This window comes from Talpa occidentalis, unplaced genomic scaffold (assembly GCF_014898055.3).
Source record: "Talpa occidentalis isolate TD23 unplaced genomic scaffold, MPIMG_talOcc4v2.1 talOcc4.8, whole genome shotgun sequence".
NCBI classification, from domain to species: Eukaryota; Metazoa; Chordata; class Mammalia; order Eulipotyphla; family Talpidae; genus Talpa; species Talpa occidentalis.
In genome coordinates, this window is record NW_023605194.1 from 432,247 (window position 1) to 458,024 (window position 25,778).

The window sequence follows — 25,778 nt, forward strand, 5'->3', positions numbered from 1 at the left end:
TGGGACGCCCGCGTCCACTGTTGTCCCTTTTGTAAAAGTTCTATTTATTTTCTTCATTTACTTCCTGAAAGGGGTGATTTTTAAAACAAGGAGTTTTATTTATTGATGAAAATCCATGTTTATTGTAGGAAACTTTAAAAATGAAAACGTAAAGGGAACCGTGCGCGCTGGGGTGCCCAAGCTCGGGAGGGGCTGCGGGGCGGGGGCTCCCCATTTCCAGGCCTTTAAAGCCTGTTGAAGCCCCGGTGGCTGCGAACAAGGAGGGCCAGTGAGCCCCGCCCGGGGCCAGGCAGGAGTGTCCGCCCCAGGGGCCGCAGCCCGTGCTCATCGCCCCAGGACAGCCCAGGCCCTCCTGGCCCCCGACCGTGGTCCTGGGCTCAGCCCCCCCACCCTGCGGGGGCCCGGCGTGGAGAGAGCAGGCCCAGGGCCGCCTCGGGGAGAGAAATTGGGCGGGTTAATAAAACGAAACCGTTCACGGACGCTTGTATATAAATTTCTATTAAGTCGCCTGGTCCAACGCTGGTCTCCACTAGTTTAATCTCTGTATTAAATAATTAAAGCTCTATTTTCAATTGCTGTGAACAATTGTTTTCCTTAATGATCTTCCTCGAGGAGCCAGTAATTTTATATCTTGTAAAAATGATTAACTGGCATCATTATCCAATCGCTTTGAAATATCACCCGGCAACTTCCAGCCAGGCCATTTCTGTTCAATTAAAGCTCCCTCACGAAGACACACAATGTCACTCCGCTCCTCGCCGCGCCGTCCTGGATTTTATGATGACGATGATGAAGATAGAAACAACCAGTTTAATTATCCCACTTCCCACGGAGAAATCAATTTTCATCGTCTCCACCTGCAGGGGGGCGGGGGTGCGGCTGGGAGGGCGCTGGGCGCTCGGCTGCGGGCGCCCGGGGACCCGGCCGGGCCGGGGTGCTGGCAGCCTGCCCCCTACGGTCTGGTCTCCCCGTGGCCAGGCCCCCCGCGGCCCCGTGAGGCCACCCCAGCACTCAGGGCAGTTGCACTGCAGCCCGAGAGGCCGGAGGGGGTTCCTGGCAGCCAGCAGGCGGCCCCCTCTGCCAGGGTGACTCAGGGGACGCACCCGGCCTGGCCACTCAATCACAAGGCGTGTTGGCCGACAGTGTCTAATTGTTTGACGTTTTTATCACAGTCCTTCAGAGCGGAGGGGGCAGGAGCCGCGCACGGGGCAGCAGCTGGGCGGGGACGGGGCTGCGGCCGACAGGGCTCTCAGATCCTCGCCTTCTAGATCTTAATTCTTTGTGAAGAGGCGAGAGGTGGAGTGGAGATAACGAGACGAGATGTGGTGGCCATTTCCTGCTGGTGCCCAGCACCCCACAGCCTCCCTGCTTCTCTGGGCACCCGCCCGGAACCAGGCCTGGGCTCGGAACCCCGAGAGCCAGACACGGGTGGTGAGACAGCCCTGGCTCGGTGGCGGGACCTGCTGGTGGAGAGGACCCGGGCTGCAGCCTCCTGGGCCGCAAGATGGCCACGGTGAGGGCCACAGGTGACGGCCAGTGATGGCCACGGGTGACGGGCCGTGGGTGATGGCCACAGGTGTTGGCCCAGGTGACAGCCTGGGTGATGGGCCCAGGTGAGTGTGCACAGGTGTCCGGCACCGGTGTGTCCCTCCTCTCTCACAGGCCCTGGCCTGGAGTGCCTCCCTCGGCCCTGAGGGAGCCGCTGAGCTGGTTCTGGGTGCAGGCCAAGCCCTCCCCTTGCGTAGGCCGTGGAGGGAAGCACCACTGGACAGCCGGCTGCGGGCGACCGGGGTGGGCTCAGGGGCAGGGTCCTGCGCAGGGTCCCCAGGCGGAGGCCTGGGCTGTCATCACGACTGTGACCCACGCCTCAGGGGAGAGTCAGCGCCCGGGGGCGACGACGGGCCAGGAGGGCCCAGTGGGCAGTACTGCAGCCCCTTGGCCACTGGGCCCTCCCCGGGTGGGCCAGCCACTTCCCTCCTGAGGACTCGGCCGCGCCTCCTGCGTCCTCCAGCGCCCTGACCCCGCGCCACCCCAGGTCCAGCTGCAGCCCCGCGCCGCGGTGCCCACAGCCCACTGCTCCACACTCAGAACCGTCACCCCCTTTCGCAGTCAGCCCCCCACCGCAGGGACGCACCCTGGGCCCCTGCGGCCACAACCGGCCTCTTACGAAGACCTGGATGAGGAACAAAGTCCAAGCAGAGTCGAGGCCGGCCAGGCCCAGGCCCCGCCCCGGCCCCCACAGACCGCCCCGGCCCCCATAGCCCGGGCTGCCGAGGCGGCAGAGGCCTGGGGCCCAGACGCCCGCGACCTCATCGGGTCTGGACACCCACTGGGCTCCTCCAGGGACCGCCCAGCTCCCGGGGGACCCTGCCCGAAGCCCCCCAGAGGCCCAGCCATCCTGGGAGCCCTTGTCATCTGGGGAACTGCCCCACCCTGTCCGGCCCCCTTTTCAGGGGCGCAGGTGTGCTCGCCAGCAGGGGTGGGGTGCGGCCGCCCGAGCAAGGGGGGGGCGGGGGCGCTGAGGGGGCTGGGGAGGCCAGGTGGGGTGGAGACCTGGCTGGCCACGCTGGCCACTGCCCCGCGATGACCCAGGGCGCATGAGGGCCCCCCCAGGAACGCAGGGGGTGCCGGCCCAGGCGCCCCGCCCCTCCCACCGCCCCTGGCTGGCCGCCTCCCCCCGGCACCCCTGGGGCCCGCGGCGCTTGGCCCTGGGGCCCTGCGGGGAGCGCGGCCAGGAGAGGGCGCGGCGGGCCGGGCCTGCGCTTTCCCGAGACCCCCTGCCCCGGGGCTTTGCCGGGCGGTGTTTGCTGCAGGCCGCTTCCTTCCCTGTCGCCCTTCGGAGGCCCCGCAGCAGCGGGCGGCCCGCCCGGCCCCAGCCCGCCCGGCCCTGGGCTGGGAAGCGGCGGCCCCTGGGCTCCGGCCCGCTGACCCGCCTCTCCCCCTCCGGCCGGCCCGGGCAGCCGAGTTCAAGGGGTCCCCTCGGGGGCGCTTTCCGCAGTTTAGATCCCCGGCCGCTGCTGGGCGCCGCCCTCCCCAGGGACCACCTGGGCGGGATCCCGCCCCCCCCCCCCCCGCCCCGCCCCGCCGCAGGCGCCTGTCCTGTCCTAGCGCTGGTTCGGAGCCCGCGGGGCTCGCGGCGAGGGAGGGCGCCTGCAGGCGAGGGGCGCTGGGCCACTCGCCCGAGCGCGCCTCCCCAGGTGCTCGCGGCCTCCCCAGTTGCCCGCGGCCTCCCCAGGTGCCCGCAGCCTCCCCAGGTGCTCGCGGCCTCCCCAGGTGCTCGCGGCCTCCTTCGTGGCATCGGGGCTGGCGGAGCCTTGGGCGGCGGGCCCCCGAGGCCTCCCCTCCCGGCAGGAGGGCGGCGCCTGGGGTCTCAGGAGAGGGGTGCGGGGCAGCCTGGTCAGGGGAGCGCGGGTTAGAGGCACCGGAGGAGTTGAGAGGCTTTAGGCCCCCCGGGGCACTTGGGAGGGGCGGGCCTCCTGCAGGCCGGGAGCCCAGCGCCAGGCAGGACGGAATCCCCCGAAGCACCCCACATTCAGAACGGCCCAACTCACCCCCGGCACCCCAAACCACCTCTGGCGCTGGGGCCAGTGGGCAGCCCCATGAGGGACTCGTGCAGGGCCGGGGAGCGGAGAGAGACCCCCACGAGCCTTTCCCTGGAGCTAAAACAGGGCTGGGGCGCCAGGGTGTGCCTGGAGCCGAGCGCCTCGGACGCGGACAAGCGAGAGGCCGCGGCGGGCTCCGCAGGGCGCGGGCCGACCCCGGCCCCCGCCCCGCCAGGGCCGCCGCCCCCCGCCGGGAGCCCCGGGGGGGGGGGGGGCAAGGCCGCGCGGGACCGTCCCCGGGGGCGGGTCTCCGGGGCTCACGCTGCGGCCCCTCCCTGGACGGCGCCAACCTCCGCGCCCAGAGACCCGCGCCGGCTCCGCTGGGGGGGAAGCCTCGGGGCAGCGACGCCCGCACCCCGCGACGGCCCGGCCAGCAGGCAGCAGCGGACCCGCCCGCCAGGCGCGTGCACACAGCGGCGGGGGGGCCCGACCGCGGCGCGTGGCTCTCCCACTCGCTCGGGGGACCCTGCGCTTTGCGCCCCAAACGAAAATGGCGCCCCAAGGGTCGTGTGCGAGCGCACCCTGGGTCCTCGCGCAGAGCCGCGGGGGCCGCCCCGCTCCCAGCCCGCGGGACCCCGGCGGCACGCGCGAAGCGGGAAAGTCGTTGCTGCCGGGCGCACCGCGTCGGGAGCGTCCCGCCCGGCGCGCCTTCCCGCCCGCCCGCCCCGCCACGAGCCGGCCCCCTCCGCACGCGCCGCGCCCCTGGGGCAGCGGGCGGGCCCGCGGAGCCGCTACCCACCTTGCGCGCCGCGCGCGGGCCGGGCACCGCGCCGCGCCCTCCTGCCCTGCTCCCCGCGCGGGAGTCCTCGGCGACCTATGGGAACTGGGTGGGGGCCTCTTTGTCCAGAGACGACACACGGGCTCCCGCGCCCGAGCGCGGTTGGGGCTCCGGGCCTGCGCTTCGGACACCGACCCACTCAGGACGCTGAACGTGCCCCCCGGCCCGCCCCGGCCCGCGGGCCTCCAGGCGGGGAGCGGCCGCGCGTCCGCAGGGAGCCGCTGGGCCCCGGGCCTGGGCGCCGGTGGGGCCGCCGCTCCGCCGGGGTTGCCTCCCGGGAACCGAGCTGTGACTTCGCCGCTGGGAAGCACCCGGCGCGGGCTCAGAACCGCAGGCCTCGCGTCCCGGCAAGGGACGGCTCCCAGGGCTGGGCGAGGCCAGGGCGCCCTCCAGCCGGCAGCGCGAGGGGGCGGCCTGTCGTGCGGCCCCGCGCCAGCCGTCGCCGGTGGCCCCGGGACAGGTCGGCGCGCCTGGAGTGGGCGCGGACTCCCGGGTCCCGCGTGCGAGCCGGCCGGCCGCCCGAGCGCTCTCCGGAGGCATCCGCGGCCCTGCTCCCTCCCCGCCGCCCCAGCCCACGCCCGCGCGGCGGGGAATCGATGGCGGGGCGCGGGCTGCACCCTGCACGGTGCGCGCCGGCTCCCCGCGCCCGGCCTCCCGCGGCTCTTCGCCCAATGGGGCGCCCGGAGCCGCCGCGCGGGTCCTCAAATCTGCATGCCTTCAGGCCATAAAATATGTTCTCGTATTTTTTCCTGATTTCCCATTAAAACCTTTGCCTAACTAAACTCCCATCCAGCCGGATTTATTTCGTCCCTGGGGAGATAAATCAGGGGGCGAATTTACAGCCCGCGAGCGCCCGCCGCGCTAATGGGCCCTTCATGGAGTGCGCGGCCGGCGGGGCGCGCGGGCGGGCGGGGCGCGGGCCAATGGCCGGGCCGCGGGCGCCCGCGGCCAATCAGCGCGCGCGCCGCGCGGGGGCCCCGCGGTTATCTGCGCGCCCGGCCCGCGCCGCGCGCTCCGACCGGCCCCGGAGCCGCCCGCGCCCGCCGCCCGCCGCCCGGACCGCCCGCGCCCGCCGAGCCGCCCGCGCCGCCCGCGCCCGCCGCGCCCCGGGCCGTCGGCGCCCGCGCCCCCTGCAGCCGGGCCGCCCGGCCGCGCCAAGCCCTCGGGCCGGCGGCGGGCGGCGCGGCGGGGCCCGGATGGGCGCCCGGGCCGGCGGCGGCGGCGCCCATGGACGCTAACCGCCCGGGCGCGTTCGTGCTGGGCAGCGCGCCGCTGGCCGCGCTGCACAACATGGCCGAGATGAAGACGTCGCTGTTCCCCTACGCGCTGCAGGGCCCCGCCGGCTTCAAGGCGCCCGCGCTGGGCGGCCTGGGCGCGCCGCTGCCGCTCGGGACCCCGCACGGCATCAGCGACATCCTGGGCCGGCCCGTGGGCGCGGCGGGCGGCGGCCTCCTGGGCGGGCTGCCCCGTCTCGGCGGGCTCGCCTCGTCGGCCGGCGTCTACTTCGGGCCCGCGGCCGCCGTGGCGCGCGGCTACCCCAAGCCGCTGGCCGAGCTGCCCGGGCGCGCGCCCATCTTCTGGCCCGGCGTGGTGCAGGGCTCGCCCTGGAGGGACCCGCGCCTGGCCGGCCCGGGTAGGTGGCCCGCGGGGGGCGGGCGGGGGGCGCGGGGGGCGGGCGGGCGGGGGGCGGGCGGGGGCGGCCGGCCGCGCTCACCGGCCCCCTCTCAGCCCAGGCCGGCGCGGCGCTGGACAAGGACGGCAAGAAGAAGCACTCGCGGCCGACCTTCTCGGGCCAGCAGATCTTCGCGCTGGAGAAGACCTTCGAGCAGACCAAGTACCTGGCGGGGCCCGAGCGCGCGCGGCTCGCCTACTCGCTGGGCATGACGGAGAGCCAGGTCAAGGTGAGGGGCCGCCGGGGCAAGGTGAGCGGGCCGCCGGGCGCGGCCGGGGCGGGCCGGGGCGGGCCGGGGCGGGGCGGGGCGCGCCTCACGCCCCCGCGCCCGCAGGTGTGGTTCCAGAACCGCCGCACCAAGTGGCGCAAGCGGCACGCCGCGGAGATGGCGTCGGCCAAGAGGCGGCAGGACTCGGACGCCGAGCGGCTGAAGGGCGGCGGCTCGGACGCCGAGGACGACGAGTACACGCGCCCGCTGGACCCCGACTCGGACGCCGAGAAGGTGGCGCGGCTGCTCCGGCGGCACAAGCCCGCGCGCCCCGCGCTCGCCAGCGCGGGCGGCCCCGGCGCGGGGGGCGCGTCGTGAGCGGGGGCGCGGGCCGCGCGTGTATATATTTTTACAGAGTAAGTTATAGCGCGGCCCGGCCCGCGCGCCCGGCCGCCCCTCCCTGGTCAATAAACACTGAGCCCGTCCGGCCGCCCCGGCGCCCGCGCTGCTCCGCGTGTCCTTTCCTCGCCCGGCCCGGCCCGCCCGGCCCGCCCGCGCCGCCCGCCGCCCGGACCCCGCGCCGCCGGCGCCCCGGACCCCGCGAAGGCCGGGGAGGGCCCCGGGCCGGGCGCAGGCGCCGCCCGCGCTCAGCCTCCCGGCGCCGCCCGCGCCCCGACACCCTCTGGACCGCGGGCCCGCGGCGGGGTCGGGCAGACGGTGGGGTTCGGGCCAGATTTCAGCGCCCCGAGCGCCCGGAAGGGGCGGCCCCCCCGCAACCGCCCTGCCGGGCCTCCCCGTCCCGGAGGCGAGGGGCGCCCCGCCCTGCTCCCGGGCCGCCTCCCGGGCCTCCCTGTTAAAGCGCCGGCGCGCACCTGGGCCCCGCCGGGCCGCGCGGTCCCGAGAAGGGGGCTCGACGCGGGGCCAGGGGCCAGGGCGGCTGCACCCGGCTCGGCCCGCCCCTCCCTGGGCCCCGCCCACGCCGGGCAGCCGGACAGCCGCGACAAGGACGCCCCGCGCCCGCTGCTGGCGCGGGCACCCCGGCCTGGGCCGCCCTGACAAAGGCGCAGGTGCGTGTCCCGGCTGCTCCCACCCCGTCGCGGCGCGAGGGGACCCGTCGGCTCCCACCAGGGTGACCCGGGCGCGCGGCGGGAGGGGCAGGCGGGGCGAAGGAACACCCCAGGCAGAGCTGTTTCTCCATGGTCAATTTTATTGCTTAGGAACCAAAACGGTCATTTCTAAAGGCCTCCGAAGTGACCACAGCTGAGACCCGTGACCAGGACGGCGGCGGGGCTGCGGCAGGGCGGGGCAGCTGGGGCTGGACGCCCACCGCGGCCCTCGCCGCCGGCCCTCGCCGCCGGGTCTGTAGTGTCTGGGGGGGCGGGGAGCAGGCGCCCTCGGGGTGGGCCACAGCCGCGGCCGCGCGGGCAGCAGGCCGCCGTCTCTCTCCTCCCGGGTATTACTGTTTTAATGCAGGACACTCGGCACCATAGAACATGACGCAGACAGACAGACGGTTCGCAAGTCCTGGGGGCACCGCTCGCTGCGCGCCCGCCGGCCGGCGCCCGGGCTGGGCGGGCTGGGCAGGGCGGGCGGCCGGGGCGGGCTGGACGGTGTACTTAGCATACGTTTTGGTAAGATTTATAAATTATCTTTAAAAAGTATATATCTATATATATTTATATATAAAAATGGAAAGCGGCTGCAGCGTGATGCGGACACGGGCCCTGGCAGTGGTGCCGCCGGCGGCGCGGCGGGCGAGGTATGTGCGGCGTCCGCGTCCGGTGGAAGCGCAGCGTGGCCGGCGCGGCGGCTGGGGCTACGGGGGCGGCGGCGGCCGGGGTGTGCGCCGGGGGCTCGCGGGGGCCGCTCGGGCCGCGGGCTCCGCCTCCCTGCGGGGAAGGGGCGGCTCGTCACGGGCCCACGCGCGCGGGGGGCTCGCGGGGGGCGGGGGGGGGCATATTTACCGCCGTCACTGCACCACACAGCACGTGTGCACGCGCGCGCGCGCTTTACCTGCCCCGGGCGCGAGTCGGAAGGCCAGGAACACGGGCTGCGGGGGACAGCGCGTCAGCTCCGGGCGGCGGCCGGGGCCCCCCCACCGCGGCCCGCCCCGCGGCCGGCCCGCCCGGGCCCGTGGGCTGCGGCCGCGGCAGTCCTCACCGAGAGTCCAATCGTGCGCTTCATTCTGCCCGCCTTCCGCCCCCGCCCGCCCCGCGCCTCGCCCAGCAGCGGGTGGACAGCCCGGCCGCCCGGCGGTGAGGCCACCTGGGCACGAGGGGCCGCCCGCGCGTCACCTTGTGGTCCCCCATGCAGACGTCCGGCCCGATGTGGTCGTAGGTGACGACCTTCTCCTCGCTCTCCGACTGGGAAAGCAAACAGAGGGGAGGCCGTGGGGAGCCCGCCGGTGCCTGTCCTGACAGCCCCGCCCCTGGCCTGGCGAGGGGGCCATGCTCTCCGGCCCACCCCAGCGGACGCGCCCGCCCGCCAGGGCCCACTAGCCCGGACTAGCAGGGCCAGCTCAGCCTGCCCCAGGCCAGGCCTGGGCTCCCTGCAGCTGCCCTCGCCGCGGCTCTGGCGGCAGGGAGCCCCGTGCAGACGTCCGGCCCGATGTGGTCGCAGGTGACGACCTCCCTGCGCAGAGCCCCGGGGGCTCGGGGCGGATCTGCCTCCGCGCCAGGCATGGGGGGCTGCGGGGAGCAGGAGGCGAGCGTCAGCATCAGCGCGGTAATCGAGGCAGGCGGCGCGGAACGGGCTGGAGACAGGCGCAGACGGCAGGGCGGGCACACCTCAGCGAGCGCCCCGCCTTGGCTGAGGCGGGGGCGACCAGGCGTGGCTGATGGATGAGGCTGTGCGGGCGGGCGGGGCTGCAGCGGAGCCTTTACCTGCTCGCTGGCCGGGGCCGCGGCGGAAGCAGCTCGGGCTGGGCCCCAGAGGCTGCCCGGGGGCCCTGGGCAGGAGATGCTGGCTCCCACCTGCCGCCTCCATGCGGCGAGGCCCCGGGGACGGCCGTGGCCCCCAGCGGGGCGCAGGCTCCGGGCGGGGCAGGGCTCCGGGGGAAACCGGACCCCACACTCACCCGCAGAAGCAGCTCCTTGGCCGCGGGGGACATGAGCACACGGTCGCACCAGGCAGGGCAGCGGGTGTTCATGTACTGCCGGCCCTGGCGGGCATCCTCGCTGTAGGGGTAGCTGTGGAGACACGGGAGGGTTACGGGACATTTCTGGGACCCCGGGCAAGCCCGCGGCGTCTGCGCTCACCGAATCCCGGCTGCAGCGTCTCCGGGGAGGACATTCCCCGAGCAGGCGGCTCCACCCACCCCCTCTGCCTTCACACCTGGCTCCCTGCCGCGCGGGCAAGGTCCCTGCTGGGCACAGGCCAGGGGGAGGGTCCCGGGCCCCTGTGGAGGGGACATTCGCCTGGGAAATAGGTGGCCAGCCCAGGCGTCTGGAGGAGACGGGTCCACAGGGCTGGGGGCTGTGTGTCCGGCCATGGCAGGTCTGGACACGACCCTGTTGTCCAGGGTGGGCCTGCAGGGGAGCGCGCTGCCTGCATTCCGCACAGCACCAACCTCGGGGCCACCGCAGGGCCCTGGCTGAGGCGAGCGTGGACGCTGCGCCTGTGTGGCCTTGGTGCCAGGCAGACCGCAGGGTCCAAGGTGATTCAGGAGGACAGAGAAGCCAGTCCTGAAGCCATGGTGGGGGCGCTGCCCTTGGCCCGTCGCCCAGGGCACCTGTGACCCCGACACCAGTATGGGGTGAGGAGTCCGTGGCCAGCCCAGCTGGGGCCTTCCTCCGCAGGCAGGCGCGTGTCTAGGCCGCTCTGCCGAGGGGGCCAGAGTCAGGGTGCCTGACAACCACGGCTCTTGGGGGCCTGAGATCCCAGTGCCGAAGGTGACCGTCAGGCGCCTTCAGGTAGCCCAGCCGCCGCCATCACATCACCAACACGCTTGGGAAAGACTGTCTGGGCCCCGTGCCCCTCCCCCCCAGGCTATGGCTGGGGCCCTGAGCTGGCTGGGGGACCCGGAGCCACTTTGCACCCCACAGGGGCGGGTGGCGGCCGCCCCCCCACCCCCGGCCTGGCCAGGTGCCCACTGCTGGGGGTGACCCAGACCCCTGGGGGTCGGGGGGAAGGGCCATCCGGTCCCCGAGGAAAAGCCTGTGCCTACGGCCCCACAGCAGCCTCCACATGCGTCTCAGGAACACGCTATCCCTGACCTCCCGGGAAGGGGCAGGCCGGGGAGGAGGTGGTGACCGCCCGGCGAGGGGTGGGGGTGGAGTCAGGGCCCTGTCCCAGCCAGAGTCCAGTGGCATGCGGGGGGCAGCGGCCACTTGCTGGGCAGTCAGTGGCTGACGGCCACATGCCACCAGGGCCCCTGGGGATGTCCCTGGGCCCTGGAGACAGTGTGCCCTGGGCCTTGCTGGACCGTGAGGCCTCCAGCTGTGGGCACCCCTGGCGGTTGCCACATCCCTAGGACCAGGGGCCGGGGTGCTGCGGGCTCTGGGGGAGCCGGGTTCCCCGAACCCTGTTGACAACTGAGAGCGCCCACGTGGCCAACGACTGTCCCCCAGCCGCTCCCTGGAGAGGCCGCTCACTCCTCTGCTGGGGAAGGCCAGGGAGCTGCCAGGCCCCAGCCGCAGACCTTCCCGCGGGGCCGGAGCTCGGGGCGGCCACTCACGGCGGCCACTCATGGCCAGCGCGGAGCCTTCCCGCAAGGACGGTCTTCAGAGAACAGTCGCTTTCCCTGAAAACGTCCGCACGCCCAGGAGCAGGTTTGCTGTTGTCACTTTAAGACGGACCATTTTCCTGACTTCACAGCGGCTCGACGCTGATGGCCACAAAGGGTGCTCGGGGCCAGGGGCCGGCACCCACCTGGTGCCCAAGTGGCCGGCTGACCCGACTCCCGACAGTGTGGCCCCGGGAGGCCGACAGGCTGGGCAGGTCAGCAGGGCCTCTGCCGGCCCCCACCCCTGCGTGGCCGGAACGTGGCCTCACTGGCCCTTGTCAGATCCAGGTGCTGGGGCGGCCTCTGGGCCAGCTCCTGCCTAAGGCTCAGAGCCTCCCCCGAGAGGCTATTGGGGGCCTGCGGCTGCCCAGGGCAGAGCCCAACCGCGGGCCAGGAGAGCCGCCCTGGGGTCTGCGCAGGGGCCCAGCCAGGTGAGGGGCCCAGCCGGGGCTGGGGGCACGCTCAGGCACCAAGCAGGGAGTGGGGTCCCAATGCCCCTTCCTGTGAGGACGCACGGTGCCTCCCCCTGTGCAGGTCACCCCCTCACCCCCCGGGTCATCCTGAAGAGGGGCGCCCAACCGCCACCTTCCGGAGGCCCCTGAGCCACGGCCCTGGCTGTGGTCAAGTCTCTGGCATGGGTGGGCACTGCCCCGAGTCCTGGACTCAAGACTGGCAGCTGTCAGGGGCCTCACAGCAAGTCCGTGTCGGCCCCAAGTACGGTTTCCAAGTCGAAGGGAGCCCTGGTGCGGGGCCAAGTAGGGTGCGGGGGCCGGCTGAAAGGGGAGTCCCTCCCAGCATGGGGCGCTGGGGTTGGAGCTTGGCCCTGCCCGCCCACTGCGGTGCCAACGTGGCAGCCAGCAGGGACAGTGAGGGCCAGCCTGCTGGGGTGTGCCCACGGTCTGTGCCCACAGCGGCTCCGGGCCAGCTGCTAGACCCCGTGGCCACGGGAGCCTGCCTGTCCCTGCGCTGATGGGCCTGACCCTTACTCACTCCGACGCTGCCCACCAGGCCTGGGCGCTTGGCCCAGGTCTGTCCTGCTGCCTGCGTGGCTGGGGAGAAATGCGCAGCCACACGCTGCTGGGGCCAGGGGCCCACAGGGCGGCGTGGGCCTCCTGCACAGCCCAGCCTGGCCAGCACGGCGGGCGCGGACGCCCTGCCCGCTCAGCACCTGCTCCGGGCGAGCGAGAGCCCGAGGGAGCCAGACGGGAACCAAGCCCGGCCCCGTGCCCCGCCAGCGGCCCCCAGACCTCCCGGGGCACGTCCGCAGGGCGGGAGTCTCCACCTGGGGTCTGGAAAAGGAGCAAGTGGGGGGCCCGGGGGGCCTTTTCTTCCCTCCCCGGCCCCGGGTCACCGGTCAGGAGGGAAACGGGGGAGCAGCTCCCAGGCCTGGGGTGGGCGCGACGCGGCAGGCATGGGGCCACCTGCACCGGCGGTTTCCTTACCTGGGCGGGAAGCAGATGTCCAGTTCACACAGCCTGTCCTTGAAGACAGACAGCTCCTTGTCAAACTCCAGGAGCTGGAGAAACAGGAGACGGTCACTTCCGGGGACCCCAGCCCGGGGCGCGCCCGGGGGCCTGGCGTCTGCCGGTGTGCAGGCTGCCCGCAGGTGGCCGGGAAGAAGGGGCGGCCTCGGCTGGGCCAAGCTCACCGGCCAGCACGCCCGCCCCGCCACCCACTGCCTCTGGGGTGCCGACCCACAGCTGCCGCGGCCCAGGACGCGGGACACGGTGGCCGGTCGCCCGCCCCGCTGGGCTGGCTTCCCTCCGCCCGGGGCCCGCTGGGGTCTGCTGGCGGCGACGTGCACACAGACCGGGGGCCCTCGCGCGGCGGCCCGGGCCGGCGCCCCAGCCAGGCAGCGCGGGATCCTGCTCAGGTAACCATGAGACACGGCACGTGCGCGAGACCAAAGCCACACGGACCTCGGCGTCTCCCGGCACAGCGACGTGGCCCTGGGGACGGTGACAGGGCGGCCCGCCCCACACGGAGGCCGGGTCGATGGCCGCCGGGCACGCTGAGCAGACGGCCTCTACTGGCAGCCGCGCGGCAGCCGGCCTGGGACGGGCCGGGGAATTTAATCTCTCCAAATCCTCGCCAGAGCACTCCATCCTGAGCCCTGACAGCCGCACTTATAATTAATTATACAGCTTCGATGAGAATATCGACTCAACAACGCCATAAATCACGCGGCAGTCAATAGGCCCGGCGCACTCCATCACGCCCGGCCATCACCGCTCTTAAAACACAATGATTATTTTCAGGAGCCAGCTCGAATTAAATTTCTGTCAGGCGGGTACAAGACGGTGGGTGATGGAGGATGCCACGGGCCCGGCCGCCACATCCATCTGCGGGCGTCTCCGCGTGGTCCGAGCCGACCGTGGGGTGGCCGGCGAGGCCGGGGGCGGGACGACGTTCCCCGGGCAGAGGTGGCCAGTGGGGGCGACCCGGAGCCCAGCCCGCAGGCTGCTCCTCCCCAGGGGACAGCGCAGTCCTCTCTGCAGGCCGCTGACCCGCTCGCGAGTCCTAACGTTCAGACTGACGTTGCCCCCTTCAGGGGACCCGATTTCAGGGGTGAGCGAGCCCAGGGAGTGCGGGACGTTTCTCCACGGCAAGGCACCTGTGACTCCCCGTGCCCTCAGAGGGTGCCCCGAGGTCCTCGCCGAGCCCCTGGACACCTGGTGGCAGGGGCCAGGCTCTCCTTGAGCCTGTGGGCGCTGCCCTGGGGGCAGAGGGTGGCACCGTGCCCCTGAGGTGGCGCTGCCCCACCCCCATGCTCCTGGAGGGCAGGACCCCTGTGCTCCCCCAGGCCGAGGTGTGCGCCAGGAGCTGGGGTCACACAGGGAAGGCTGTGGGGTCCCCCGGCTGGGCACGCGATGCAGGCGTGACCCCGCTCGTTGGCCGCACTCGCTGACACAAAGCCAGTCTGGTACCGGCGAGCGCGGCCAGTCAGCCCACCTGCCCCAGAGACCCCAAGGGCAAGGGAGCAGCTGGCAGGGGGCGCAGGCCGGCCTCTGGGTGCAGGGTGCTGACCAGAGGCCCGCCCTTCCCTGCCCTGTGGCCTCCGGCCCGGTGTCCCCTCCACCTGTCCCTCGGCCCTCCGGGGTCAGCCACACCCTGGCGCAGAGGCAGAGCCTACCTGGGCCCACCCCAGGCCCGCAGCTGAGCTCACCGCGGCGCCGTGGTCGTCCCGGAAGACGTCCTGGTCAAAGTAGTCGAAGAGCTTCTTCTCCAGCTGCAGCATCACCTGTGGGGCAGGGGGGTCAGCCGCGGGGGCGGGGGGGCGTGGGAGGGGGTGCCCCCAGGCCAGGCTCAGCGCCCACTGCCGCCACACACCTTCCTGTCGTTGTCCGACTCCCGGAATATCAGCTTCACCACCTCGTTGGTGTCGGCGGCCCGGACGGTCTGCATGGTGGCCTTGGCGCACAGCGTCTGCGGACAGGGGTGCCTCAGCCGCGGCCCTCCACCGCACCCCTTTTCCCTGCGGGGGCGGGAGGGGCCAGCAGCCCGCCTGGCACTGGGCAGCGGGTCAGAAGGAGGGTTGGCAGAGCCGGCGCCCTCACCCCGGGGCCTGGGGGAGGCCATCTGAGGGCGTAAAAGCTAAACCACCCCCAGGCTCAGTCCCAAGGGCTGGGTCCTCAGGCTGAGGCAGGGGGTACCCGGGCAGGCAGGGGCGGCGGGAGACCCACCCTGGAGGCGGACCCCGGCCGCCAGCCCCCCCCACCCCGCCCGCGGGCAGACCTCTCTTGGGGCAGCGGGGGCGCAGCCTGGAGCACGCAAGTGCGGCGGCTTGTCTGGGAATCACCGCAATGACTCGCTTGCGTTTGTCGCGCAACCAAAAGAATCGGAGGGGCCAGCGCCCCGAAGGGCGGGACCGGCTGCGGGGGTGCCCGTGGGGCGGGCCACAGACCAGGGCGCAGAGACCAGGGCGCACAGCCGCGGTCAGGCCGGCCCGCGTGGCGCCGGCTCCGGTGTCGCAGGGGGCAGCTGGCGGCCCCAGCGGTGCTGATGCGCGAGGGGCTGGGGCTGCCCGGGGGAGGGGAGGGGGGCGCTGCTGCCTGTGTCGGGGCCGGGCACAGTCCAGAAGTTCCGGCCCCTCCCGAGGCTGGTAACTGGAGAAAAGGCTTTACCTCGGCGCTTGGGGGTGGCCCGGGGCTCCGCACCCCCAGGTGCAGCAAGCGCGAGCCCAGCCCGGCCTCCTGGCCTTGGCGCTTCTGGTTGGAAGGGAGGGAAGCGCCAGACGTGATGTTTGGAAGAGACCGAGGTTACCTCACCGTGCGCGGCCACGCCGGGGGCACTTTGTCCCATCGCTGCCCGGGAGCCTCAGGGGTCCCCGCGCGCCTGCCCCGGCCTGGAAGCAGGTGCTGCTACCCCAGGAGCCAGGTCCCCGCCGCCGCCCCGTCTCAGGCCCACGCAAGGCAGGTCCCAGCCCGCAGAACAGCTCTGCCCGCTGCTGCAGGCGGGACTGCCGGGGGAGCCCAGGCTGAAACCCGCCCCGCACAGCCCCAGGCCCCGCCACCCCAGCCCAGCACCCCCCGGCACAGCACCCCCAGAAGAGTGCTGCTTTGTAAGGGGAGTCTGTGGGTTCCATGCACCCAGCTCCAGTCTGCCACGCTCAGGGGCAGGTTAAAGCAGAGAAGGGGGTCTAGACACTTCTGGGGAGCAGGGGCTGGGGAGCAGCTTCACCCTAACTGCACCTCCTCCACTACCCAGGCTCAGCCGGCCACAGCCGCGGCCAGGCCACCTGCGTGTCCAGGGCTCACAGGTGGTTTCAGGTGGTGCCCTCTGGGCCTGGCCAGGGCGCAGAGGAGGGGCCCCGGACAGGTCCTTTGGGGGGGTGTCAGGCCCCACCCAGCAGGGGCAGGGGCCACGGGCAGGGCCCAGAGGACGCCTTGCTAGGGAGGGCGCCGGCCGCGTCCTGGAGCTGAGGGGACACCGCGCGGGCCGGAGGCAGGCGGTGGGGCCCAGGGCGGCCGGCCCGGAGGAGGGCGGGGCTGGGCAGGCGCGGGGAGCAGCGTCCTGGCAGGGTGAGCGGGGTCCCCCTCTCGGGCCTCTGTCTCCATGGGGCAAGGGCAACCCTGACGTTCTGGGGGCACAGATGTCTGCAGACAGTCCAAGGCCGGGGAGCCCGACCCTGCCAGGGCCGAGCGGGTGGAGGCTCAGAGTGAATCTCAGGCCCTGGCCCTGCACAGCCCTCCACGGTGTGAGGGAGGCCTGGGGCATTCTCAGGACTGAGTCGTGTTCACACTTCTGCCTCCTGAAGACACCAGGCCTGGGCCTGAGAGGGGACCCGCGGGGGGGCGGGGTGTGTGAGAGCAGGGGTGGGGTCCAGAGAGCAGGGAGGGGCCCCGAGAAAGCGCCTTTCCCCCCGGGCAGGCCCTGCATAGTGACACCCTCTGCTCCTGAGTGAGGCCTCAGGGCGGCAGCGGCGGGAGCAAAGCAGCCTGAATGGACCGGGACGGAAGGGCCTCTTGCGGCCACAAGCCGAGGGCCCTGCGAGGTGTAGGGTCCATCCCCAGGTCCCCAGGAGCCTGCGCTGTCCCCAGACACAACCGGTGCCCATACGCCTCTGTCCTCACGGGAAGGGGGAGCAGGCCCCTCACGCGCTCCTGAGCGGCCAGACCCCAGGGGCTCCGTCCACCCGAACTGGCGGGTGCTGACTGGCCCCGGCTGGGTCCACAGGCCTGTCCTCGTCTCACCCGCCCTCGGCTCCGGGCAGCCGGGCAGTGGGAGGGTTCAGACACACTGGCCAGCCCTCTACTCTGAGCCTGCCTGGGTGTCAGCCCCGACAGTCTCACCAGGGAAGACGCGAACCCTGGAGCGCGTGGACAGGCGAGGACGCAGGCCCGTCCCCAGCCAGCCAAGGAAGGCCGTGGAGAAACGGCCTTCAGCACTGGGTCTGGCCCACGGTCACCCAGCTCGAGCCGCAGAGGCCACGGTGAGTCCTGAGGCCGCCCGGGACCAGCAGCAGTGAGGCTGTGGGACCTGGCTGGGCGGCCGAGGGGGGCAGCTGCCCAGCCTTGCCCTGGGGATCCCGCTACCACGTGAATGCCGGGCAGCGGGCTCGGGGCCGCCCCCGCCCTGTGGAGTTGCTGTGGGTGGACACACGCTCCCCACGAGGCCGTGCCCATGACCCCACAGCCTGGCTGTGGCAGGTGGTGAGCACCAGGTGGAGAGCACCAGGTGGAGGGGCCTGGTCACACCCAGCAATGACACAACAGTGACCCCTACATGGGACCTGAGTGACCCTGGCCAACCCCCTCATGAACCCGTACACACTGCCCCTTGTGGTGGGCAGCAGGGAGGCTGCCGCGTCAGTGTCCAAGGTGGGCCCCGGGCCTCCGGCCTCCTCAAAGTGCCCACGGCAGGTCCAGGAGCTGCCCTCTGGCTCCTGAGCCCTGAACCCACATGGTGGCCTGGCTGGGTGGCGGCAGCAGGGCGGGCAGGACCCGGGCGTCAGCCCTGTGGGGAAGCCCGGCTTCATGGCCTGCCATCCTCTCGGGAAGCAGCGGCACACCCCATCCCTTTATGGCCCCAAAGAAGACTGCTCTTAACAGAGCTGCTTCGGGGCGCTCCGGCCACCCCGTGGGGTGGGGTGCTGATGCTAGTGGCGGGCACCACAGTCCATGAAAAGCCCGGTTATGGGCCCAGCCCTCCCCGCCGCCTTTGTCCGACACTGTCAGCTGCTTGCCCAGCACAACAACACGCCATAAAGACCCTTTCATCCCCTCAGGGCTGGCCCTGGAGCCCAGGGCGGCCAGAGCACTGGCACCAGGGGGGCGCTGGACACCAGCAGCCGGTCCAGGGACACTGCCCGGCTGGGTGCTGCCGGCGGAGGGGGCTATGCTCTGGGCGTGGCCTGGTCAGACCCCAGCACTGCCCAGCGGGGTCAGCCCTGCAGCCAGGGGCTGGGGCTTCCCCTCCTTCCTGCGCTGGCCAGGCTGTCCGGATGGCGCCTGGGCCAAGCTCTGGAGGCTGGGCAGCTGAGGGCAGAAGCCGGGGAGAACTGCCAGGCGAGGCGGGGAAGGTGCCGAGGGAGGGGCCGGCTTCTGCCCTCTTTCTGCGGTTATGGGGACAGTTAATTTCACATCAACTCCCAACTGGAAACTCCTGCTGACGTTTGTCAACTTTCCTTTTCCGGGAGGGAGAATTCCCCAAACACAAGCCCCAAGCCGCGCCGCGCCGCGGACGAGCTACTCGCAGCCCGCAGGCCCTCGGCCAGCAGGCCAGCACGAGCTGCTCGCTGAAGACCTGCACATTTAACAATCTGAATTTAAAACTCTGTTGTTTCAAATAAGGGTCTTTCAAACCACACAAACGAGCCCAGCTGTGCGCTGGCTCGGCCCGCACAGTCCCGTAGCCCCGAGCCTGCCAGCACCGCCAGCCACACAGACTTGGCACCACGGCCAGCAGGAAGAGGCTGCTAGGCCCGGGTGCCCGCGCAAGGAGAGGCTGTGCGGGCAGGGTGAGGCCGTGTGTGCAGGCCGTGTGCTCAGAAGGAGACCCGCCCCTGCCTGTGGCGGTGAAGAGCGGCCGATGCCCACAACACAGCCTTTAGCGGCCCCACAAAGCCCCAGCCCTGTGCTCCCGGGCAGTGGGGCAGCTCCCCGGCCTGGCTCGTGGTGTCCTGCCCCCACAGTCCCCGGCTTCTGACCCTGCAGACTTGCCTGAGGCTTCTGGAGGGTAAGGAAGACCAGGGCAGGGGCACCTGAGTGGATGGTGTGGTGCCCGCCCAGGCCCGCACGCCCCGCTAGAGGTGACGACACCCAGCCTGGACTGGCCTGCAGGCGTGGCGCCCACCTGGGGTCCTGGGCCTGGAGGCTGGCGGGGAACAGAGACTGGACAAGCCCTGTCACCTGGCTGCCCGGCGGGTGGCCTTCCTGGAGGGCCCGTGTGGCTGTGCCTGCTGGGCTGCGACCACCAGGGCGGCCTGGGACCGGCTCCTCAGGGCAGCCTGGCCACGCTGACGGACAGCCTCTGTGCCGACAGGGGCGGCTCCAGACCGCGTCCCTGGGGAGCCCTGTGGACCCAGCCCTGCGCCCCTGTGGCTGCGTCCGTTCCTCTGGGGAAGGCTCCCAGCTGGCCTTCGAGACCGGCCGCCAGCCCCTACTGGCCCCCGGGACGCGTCCGTCACCGGCTGTCGGCTGTCAGTGGGGAGGGTGGCAGGTGGGCGGGCGCCGGGCCGCATGGAGACGGGAGCGCCTGGCACTGCTGTCACCGCTGTCACCGCGCCAGCTGAGCGCCCAGCTGCCAGTTCCACGCGCAGGCAGAAAGCACGCCCGCACCCCCGCACCCCCGCAGCAGGCCCCGCAGGGGGCACTTGATGAGCGCAATGCGGCCCGGACGGTGCCTGGCGTGAGCCTCAATCACCACTCGGGCGGCTTAGCGCCCGCGGGAAGAGCCTGCAACCCTGGCGGTCAATGGAGAAGCCGGCTCAGCCTCTGCGCAGACGTTCACCCCTCTCCGGCGCAGGCCCCCCGGAGGATGGACACCCAGGGTGGACAGGGGCAGGGGGAGAGCCGCTAGTGGGAGTCGGGTGGGGCCCATGGCAGCCCCTGCCCCCCCTCACTGGCCTCCCAGGGAGGCCCAGCCAAGGCTGCCCCGCGGGTCTCAGCAGCATGGTTGCACAGGCGCCCGGGAGGCTGGGCACCCCAGGGGGGCGCTCACCAGCAGCGTGAGGTGGCCAGGGGCGTGGGCACGGGCCGCCCTGGACAGGACGTCTGGGACTCACACACCCCAGCCCAGCTCCAGCAATGCCCCCTTTGGTAAAACCTCCCTGGTTGCTGCAGTGGGCGCCTGCAGTGAGTGCCGCTCTCCTCTGCGGCCGGCAGACCTACCTCCACCACCGACCTGGAGTCCAGCCGGAAGTTGAAGTCGCCGAAGACAAAGTAGGAGACGTTCTCAGATCGCTGGTCGAGGATTCTGGGGCAGAGAAGAAGCTGGTCACCGGGGGCTGGGAGGCAGCCGGGCCTCAGCCTCGGCTGGCAGCTGCTGGGCGGCTCGGCCCTGTGCTGGCGAGTGGCTGCTTTTGGGGTGGACGTAGCCACTGGCCTGGGCCACACATGTCGCTGCCTCCCCAGCGCGTCCTCCATCCCCAGCACGCGGGGGACACGTCGGTGCACACACAGACACACGCCCCGTGATTCCTATTTCTTGAGCCAAGCACGCTGACGCTCACCCCAGGTGTAGGAAGGAGCTCTCCAGGCAGGACCTCTGGGCCCGTTCTCCAGCGCCCAGCCCTCATTTCTGGAGGGTCAGTGAACACTACCTGGCCAGGGAGCTCGTGGCCAGTTGGTGCCCGGGAGGCCAGGTCCCTGGCCACTCACCCAGCCAGGGCCCATTCCCAGTGGGCAGGAAGTGGAGACCAGAGAGGAGAGTGGACAGAGGCCGCCCAGAGGGCCAGGAGGCAAACAGCTGTCAGCCCTGCCAGGCAGCAGGACCAAACCAAGGGGACGCCTGAGAACGTCAGATTGAGCTGAGCACTCGGGGGAGCGCAGCTGTCCAGCCTGACCCCGCATGGAGTTGCCCCGGCAGGGCCTGCTGACCAGCGGCGGCTCCATCCCATGCAGTCATGTAACACGGTCATCAAGACACAGGCCCGCCCCCTGCCCTTCCCTGGCCGAGCGGGCGGGGCCATTAATAAGGCCGGTGGAGGGAGGGCGGCCGTGGGGAGGGGGAGGGTCCCCGCACGCTCACTTTTAATTTCAATATAGCGCCGTTTGGACCAGGAGGAAAAAGCCGTTCTGAAATTAACGGCCTTGTCAGCAGGGATTATGATGGACGAGCAGGACGTCAATACCCGCTCCGACTCGGGAGAGCCACGGGAAGAGCCGTGAAGATCGATGTTCCAGGCCTTGCAAACAGCCTGTTGTGATGGGTGACGGGCACTGACCGTGCCCCGGAGCCTGGCCGCGGCGGTGGAGAGCAAGGGCTGGACCTTGGAGGCAGAGCTGGTGCCCCGGGCCGGTGCCCCGCTGGAGGCCACGCTCCTGGGGAGCACGGCCACGCCCCACAGAGACGCAGCCTGCGCCCTCCGCCTGGGCCAGCGCGCACAGAGGGCGCCGCGGCCAAGCCCCACAGGCCGGGAGCGGGCGGGCGGCAGGGCCTGCGGCGTTGGGCAGGCAGCGCGGAGAGGCCCCGCGGGTGGCAGGCGGGGGTGGGGGCCGGGGAGGCGGCAGGCCCCACGGCAGGTGGGGGTCCCGGTTTCATTCCTCAACAAAGGCACCGACAGCAGACGCCGCGGCGGCCAGTGGGGTGGCTGGTCTCACAGCCGCCAGGTCTTCAGGACAGTCGAGCGAAAGGGGCCCAGGGCCCCCGCGAGCAGACGTGGCCCCACACATCGTGCGGGGACGCCGGTGGACGTCACGCGTCCTCAGGCTCCAGGAGCCCCCGGCCGAGAAGCATGGACACCGGGTGGCCCATCCGGCTCGGGTCCCGGGTCTGGCTGCCAGGGCCATGCAGCACCCGGGGCCCCGAGGCGTCCATGCTCAGTGCGGATGTGGGGCGCCATGGGGGGCGGGCCGGGCCTGGCCTAGGGCCTCAGCGCCTGGGAGGGCCGCGGGGAAAGGGGCCGAGAGGAGGGGGGCCGCCTCTGCTGGGGACCCTGAGCTTTCCCGAGCTTCAGGGGCCGCCCAGCAAGTTCTGGGAACGGGCGGAGAGCGGCGTTCAGGGCGCGGGGCTTTGAGGGCTGACAGCTGACGGATGGCCGCCCGGCGACAAAGGCCCGCGGCTCCTCGCAGCGCCGCTCCCTGGGAAACTAATTGCTCCCGATTGTCCCCAGCAACATTATTTTTCTGGCAATCATTTCCTTTGAATGCCCAAAATGAGCATGAAACAACTCTTTTGACCGGACATAAAAGTTAAATGTCCCAATGTTGATCAAATTAACTTCAGCGTGGTGACAATGGACTGTATTTGTGAGAAAAGAAAGGGGGGGACAAAGGGGCGCTTTATGTCCAGATTTCACAGTTCTGATGTAAAAATGTTCCTGCTGAACTCGACCAGGACGCGCTGGGCGGGACGGAGGACACGGCCGGCCGTGGGAGGAAGTGCCCTGCAGGGCGGGACGGCCGCCCGGCTCGCCACAGTGGCGCAGGCAGGGCAGGGCCGGGGCTGCGCCCACGAGCTGCGTCCCTTTTGAGTTGTTTGTGACAGGACGAGAGGTTGAAATGACCAGCAAATGGCACAAGAGAGCGCACGGGCTGCCCCGGCGGCAGGAAGCGGGGACCACGCTCCCGCGGAGGCGCAGGGGTCGGCACTGGGAGGCGGGCGCCCACCGCTGTCCCTCCCTGGGCCACGCAGGTGCATCCACGCGCGTTCCTGCCCCTGGGCCCACGTGGCTCTGGCTGGGGGCGGACGCCACGCGCTGGCCCCGCAGGAATTGGGCGGGAAGCCGCCCCCTCCCTGAGCGGTGCACAAAGCCCCAGAGGTTCCCAACGCGGTGAATGGCGCTGTTGGTGGCAGTGTCCATTCAAGGGCCAGCGGGCATTGTCCCCGGCCGGCAGAGCAGAATGCGGCCTGCTGGTGGCTGCCAAAAGGTTAGCAGCCCCCGTGAAGGGGCGCCCGTCACTCACAGCTGGACAGAGCCGCCTTTGTGCCCAGCCGGCCGCCCCGGAGGTCCGGATCTGCGGCTGGCTGAGCGCGCCACAAGGCGGTCCTGGGAAAGCCCGGCCCAGCCCAGCCCAGCCCAGGCGGAGGCCAGGAGGCGGCCATGTGGGGCCAGGACACGTTCTGATGCCACACGGCAGGGCCACCGTGACGCTGCCCCCAGGGGCTGGCCTCGGCCGGCTGAGAGGGAGGTCCCGGGAGAGGCCCCGGCTCCCACCTCCCCTGGACCCCACCTTCTGCCCAAGGAGTCGTCCCTTCAGCGCCGCCCAGGGTTTGGAGGCCCCTGGGGGGGACATGCAAGTGGGCGGGTGTGTGCGGGGAGGGCGGGGCGTGCAGGGTGGGCGGGGCGTGTGCGGGGAGGGCGGGGCAGGCGCGGGGGGCGGGTCGTGTGCGGGGAGGGCGGGGCAGGCGCGGGGGCGGGGCGTGTGCGGGGAGGGCGGGGCAGGCGCGGGGGCGGGGCGGCAGGGTGGGCGGGGCAGGCGCGGGGGCGGGGCGGCAGGGTGGGCGGGGCAGGCGCGGGGGCGGGGCGTGTGCGGGGAGGGCGGGGCAGGCGCGGGGGCGGGGCGTGTGCGGGGAGGGCGGGGCAGGCGCGGGGGCGGGGCGGCAGGGTGGGCGGGGCAGGCGCGGGGGCGGGGCGTGTGCGAGGAGGGCGGGGCAGGCGCGGGGGCGGGGCAGGCGCGGGGGCGGGGCGTGTGCAGAAAGGGGGAGGGGTGCGGAGCGGCGGCGGGGGGCGCACAGCGCGGGCGGGGGGCGCACAGAGCCGGGTCATGGGCGCGCCCAGGGCTGGCCGGAGGACCCGCTGCCCGGGGCCCCGCAGTGGCCGTCGCCGCGGCAGCGGCTAGGGCGCGGGCGGGGTCGCCGGGTCCCCCACCCAGCGGCTCCGCCTCCCACCCGCCGCCCCCTCCGTGGCCCGGCGGGGCAGAGCCCGCCCCCCCCCCCCAGCGGCCGCAGAGGGGCGCGGGCCGGGGTCGGGGGGGGGGGGTCCAGCCCGCGCACCTGTCGAGCACGTAGCGCAGCGCCTTGCGCCGCACGCCCGAGTACACCGAGGGGCTCGTCTCCCAGGCCACCAGGTTGGACGCGTCGTGGAACAGGTGGATGTTCACCAGGTCGAAGGCGCTGCGGGGGGACGGGCCGGCGTCACCCGCGGCCGCTGCCCGCCGGCCGGGCCAGACGGGGCCACCGGGGCGCCGTCCTCGCAGGGAGGGCGGAGGCCCCGGGGCCGCCCCGCCCCGCCCCGCCCCGCCCCAGGGAGCCGCCCCGCCCGGCCCCCCCCGCGCCTGGACGCCCACGTCCCCCCGGCCGGGCCGGCCCGTGGGCCGCGGCCCCTCCCGCCGCCGCCGCCTGGAGGCCGCGGCTCCCGGGCTCCGCCCCGCTCCGGGCCGCGGGGCTGGGCGGGCTGCGGGCCGTGGGCGTCCGGGATGGGCCTCGGGGCGCCGGGCGCCGCCCCCTGGACAGAGGCCCAGGAGGGCACGTGGGTGGCCAGGGCCCGGGCAGCGGGCGGCCGGCGGGGGCACCTACCAGTCGGCGAGGCACCAGCGCGTCCGCAGGAAGCCCTTCCGCGACCATTTGCACTGAAAGAGGAAAGTCGCCGTGAGCGGCAAGCGGGCCCCGCGCCGGGCCCGGCGGGGCTTCTCGGCTGCACCTGGCGGGAACGGGGCGCGGGCACAGGCGCCGGGGCCTGCCCGCCGCAGGGAGAAGGCTGCCCCGGGTCACCCTGCTGGAGAAGCCGAGGGGGCGCGGCCTGGGGGCGCGATGGGGACAGGAGTCTCCCTCTGCGTAGCTGCTGACCACGGCAACAGACGGCCTGGCTGCCACCTCCCTGTCCCGTGGCAGCGGCTGCCTCCGGGCACGGGCTCCTGCTGGCCACCTCGCCACAGGCGTGTGCCAGCCAGGGGAGGCTGGCGCCAAAGCCCTCTGCGTAGCTGTCCAGCCCTCCTTGCGGTCCAGGCACACACTGTCCCCCAGACACTCTCACTTGCCCCCTGAGCCCAGGCTTCTCTGGAGCTTTCTCATCACCAGGCGCCCCCACTGCGCCCCGCTTCCTCACGACTGAGCTGCAAGCTGGCTTCCAGGTCCCGGGGTCTTAGCCGGGCGGGGTGGACAGGGCTAGGGGGGCACACAGGACAGCAGACCCGGCCCCGTGTCTCCCAGTGGCAGCCCAGCCGGAGGCCGTGGCTCTCCGCTGGAGTTTATCAGCCTCCATTGTGTGTTTCTGCACCAAAAGCTAATCACGATTCTCCTCAGTCGGCTGCCGGGCTAGGATGCGTCCACATGTCTGTCCTGCGTGTAGCGCATGTGTCTGTCTCGTTACTTGGGCCTGAAGACTTCGTGTGACACAGAGCGCTGCCGAGACGCCCGCAGCTGAGCATAGGCCCTGTCGCCTCCGACCGGGGCCCAGAGGAGGCCGTGGTACTGTCGGGTGCCCAGGAACCAGACATGTCCCCATGCGTGCCCCACTGGCCCGAAGCCGCAGGGATGGAGCTGCCCGGGGCCTCCAGGCCAGGGGCCTCCCTCAGTGCAGGGGCTGCCGAGAAGGGGGGCGGGGTTTGCCTGGTCGGCGCCACCCGTCCACGTGCCGAGACCTGCCTCTGGCAGGCAGGGCCTCTGCCAGGGCTCCGGGTGGCCAGGAGGGACGCAGGGTGCACCCCTGGGCGCCCATCGTCTCCGAGGCTGTCCAGGTCACGCCGGAAGGAGCCGCCTCACTCCGCACACGCACGAGGCCCTGTGCAGACACCCGCAACAGGACCCCAAGCCGCAGACGGATGGGCGCGCGGCTCATCTGCTAAGAGGCGGCATCCATCACCCGCGAGGGCGGCCGCGCGAAGGTTACCCGCACAGCCCGGGGAGGCCGGCCGCACGCATTAGCGGGATTAATCCATCTTTCATAACAGCCGGCGGCCCGGTGATCTATGGTAACAACCAATTTCTCACTACGGCCGAGAGGAAGAAAATGCCTCAGTCCTGATCGACTACACACACCTGCTTTTTAAAAATAGTCTCGCATCATCCAGAGGCCGCCCCAGCGGCCGGCAAGGCGCGCGCCCGCGGATCAGCAGGGAAGGCTGTCCGCTCTCCCTGTGCCAGGGCGGCCCTGGGCTCCGGGTGATGGCACTCAATGGGCCCTTACGGGGCAAGCGTGCCCAGATTAGGCGCCCACTGCCCCCCAAGTGAGTGCCGCCCTGCCCCCAGGCCCC

At 72.2% G+C, this 25,778-nt stretch overlaps 2 protein-coding genes across 2 annotated transcripts in view; one reads left to right on the top strand and one right to left on the bottom strand.

The window, feature by feature from the left end:
* Nucleotides 1-5,536: 5,536 nt before the first annotated feature.
* Nucleotides 5,537-6,676, top strand: NKX6-2 (NK6 homeobox 2). The gene is made up of 3 exons (XM_037497394.1): nucleotides 5,537-6,013; nucleotides 6,109-6,281; nucleotides 6,387-6,676. The coding sequence occupies exons 1-3, from the start codon at nucleotides 5,608-5,610 to the stop codon at nucleotides 6,636-6,638; spliced, it is 831 nt and encodes a 276-aa protein (XP_037353291.1). The 5' UTR covers nucleotides 5,537-5,607; the 3' UTR covers nucleotides 6,639-6,676.
* A 1,447-nt stretch (nucleotides 6,677-8,123) lies between these two features.
* INPP5A (inositol polyphosphate-5-phosphatase A) overlaps nucleotides 8,124-25,778 on the bottom strand; it is a 48,289-nt gene continuing 30,634 nt past the window's right edge. Inside the window, exons 7-16 of the mRNA XM_037495883.2 lie at nucleotides 24,103-24,155; nucleotides 23,581-23,700; nucleotides 19,815-19,899; nucleotides 14,314-14,409; nucleotides 14,150-14,224; nucleotides 12,426-12,499; nucleotides 9,337-9,448; nucleotides 8,555-8,623; nucleotides 8,225-8,310; nucleotides 8,124-8,149 (exon numbers count right to left, since the gene is read on the bottom strand). Of these exons, the coding sequence (XP_037351780.1) occupies nucleotides 8,230-8,310; nucleotides 8,555-8,623; nucleotides 9,337-9,448; nucleotides 12,426-12,499; nucleotides 14,150-14,224; nucleotides 14,314-14,409; nucleotides 19,815-19,899; nucleotides 23,581-23,700; nucleotides 24,103-24,155 (765 nt within the window). The 3' untranslated portion in view covers nucleotides 8,124-8,149; nucleotides 8,225-8,229. The remainder of the gene's footprint in view (nucleotides 8,150-8,224; nucleotides 8,311-8,554; nucleotides 8,624-9,336; nucleotides 9,449-12,425; nucleotides 12,500-14,149; nucleotides 14,225-14,313; nucleotides 14,410-19,814; nucleotides 19,900-23,580; nucleotides 23,701-24,102; nucleotides 24,156-25,778) is intronic.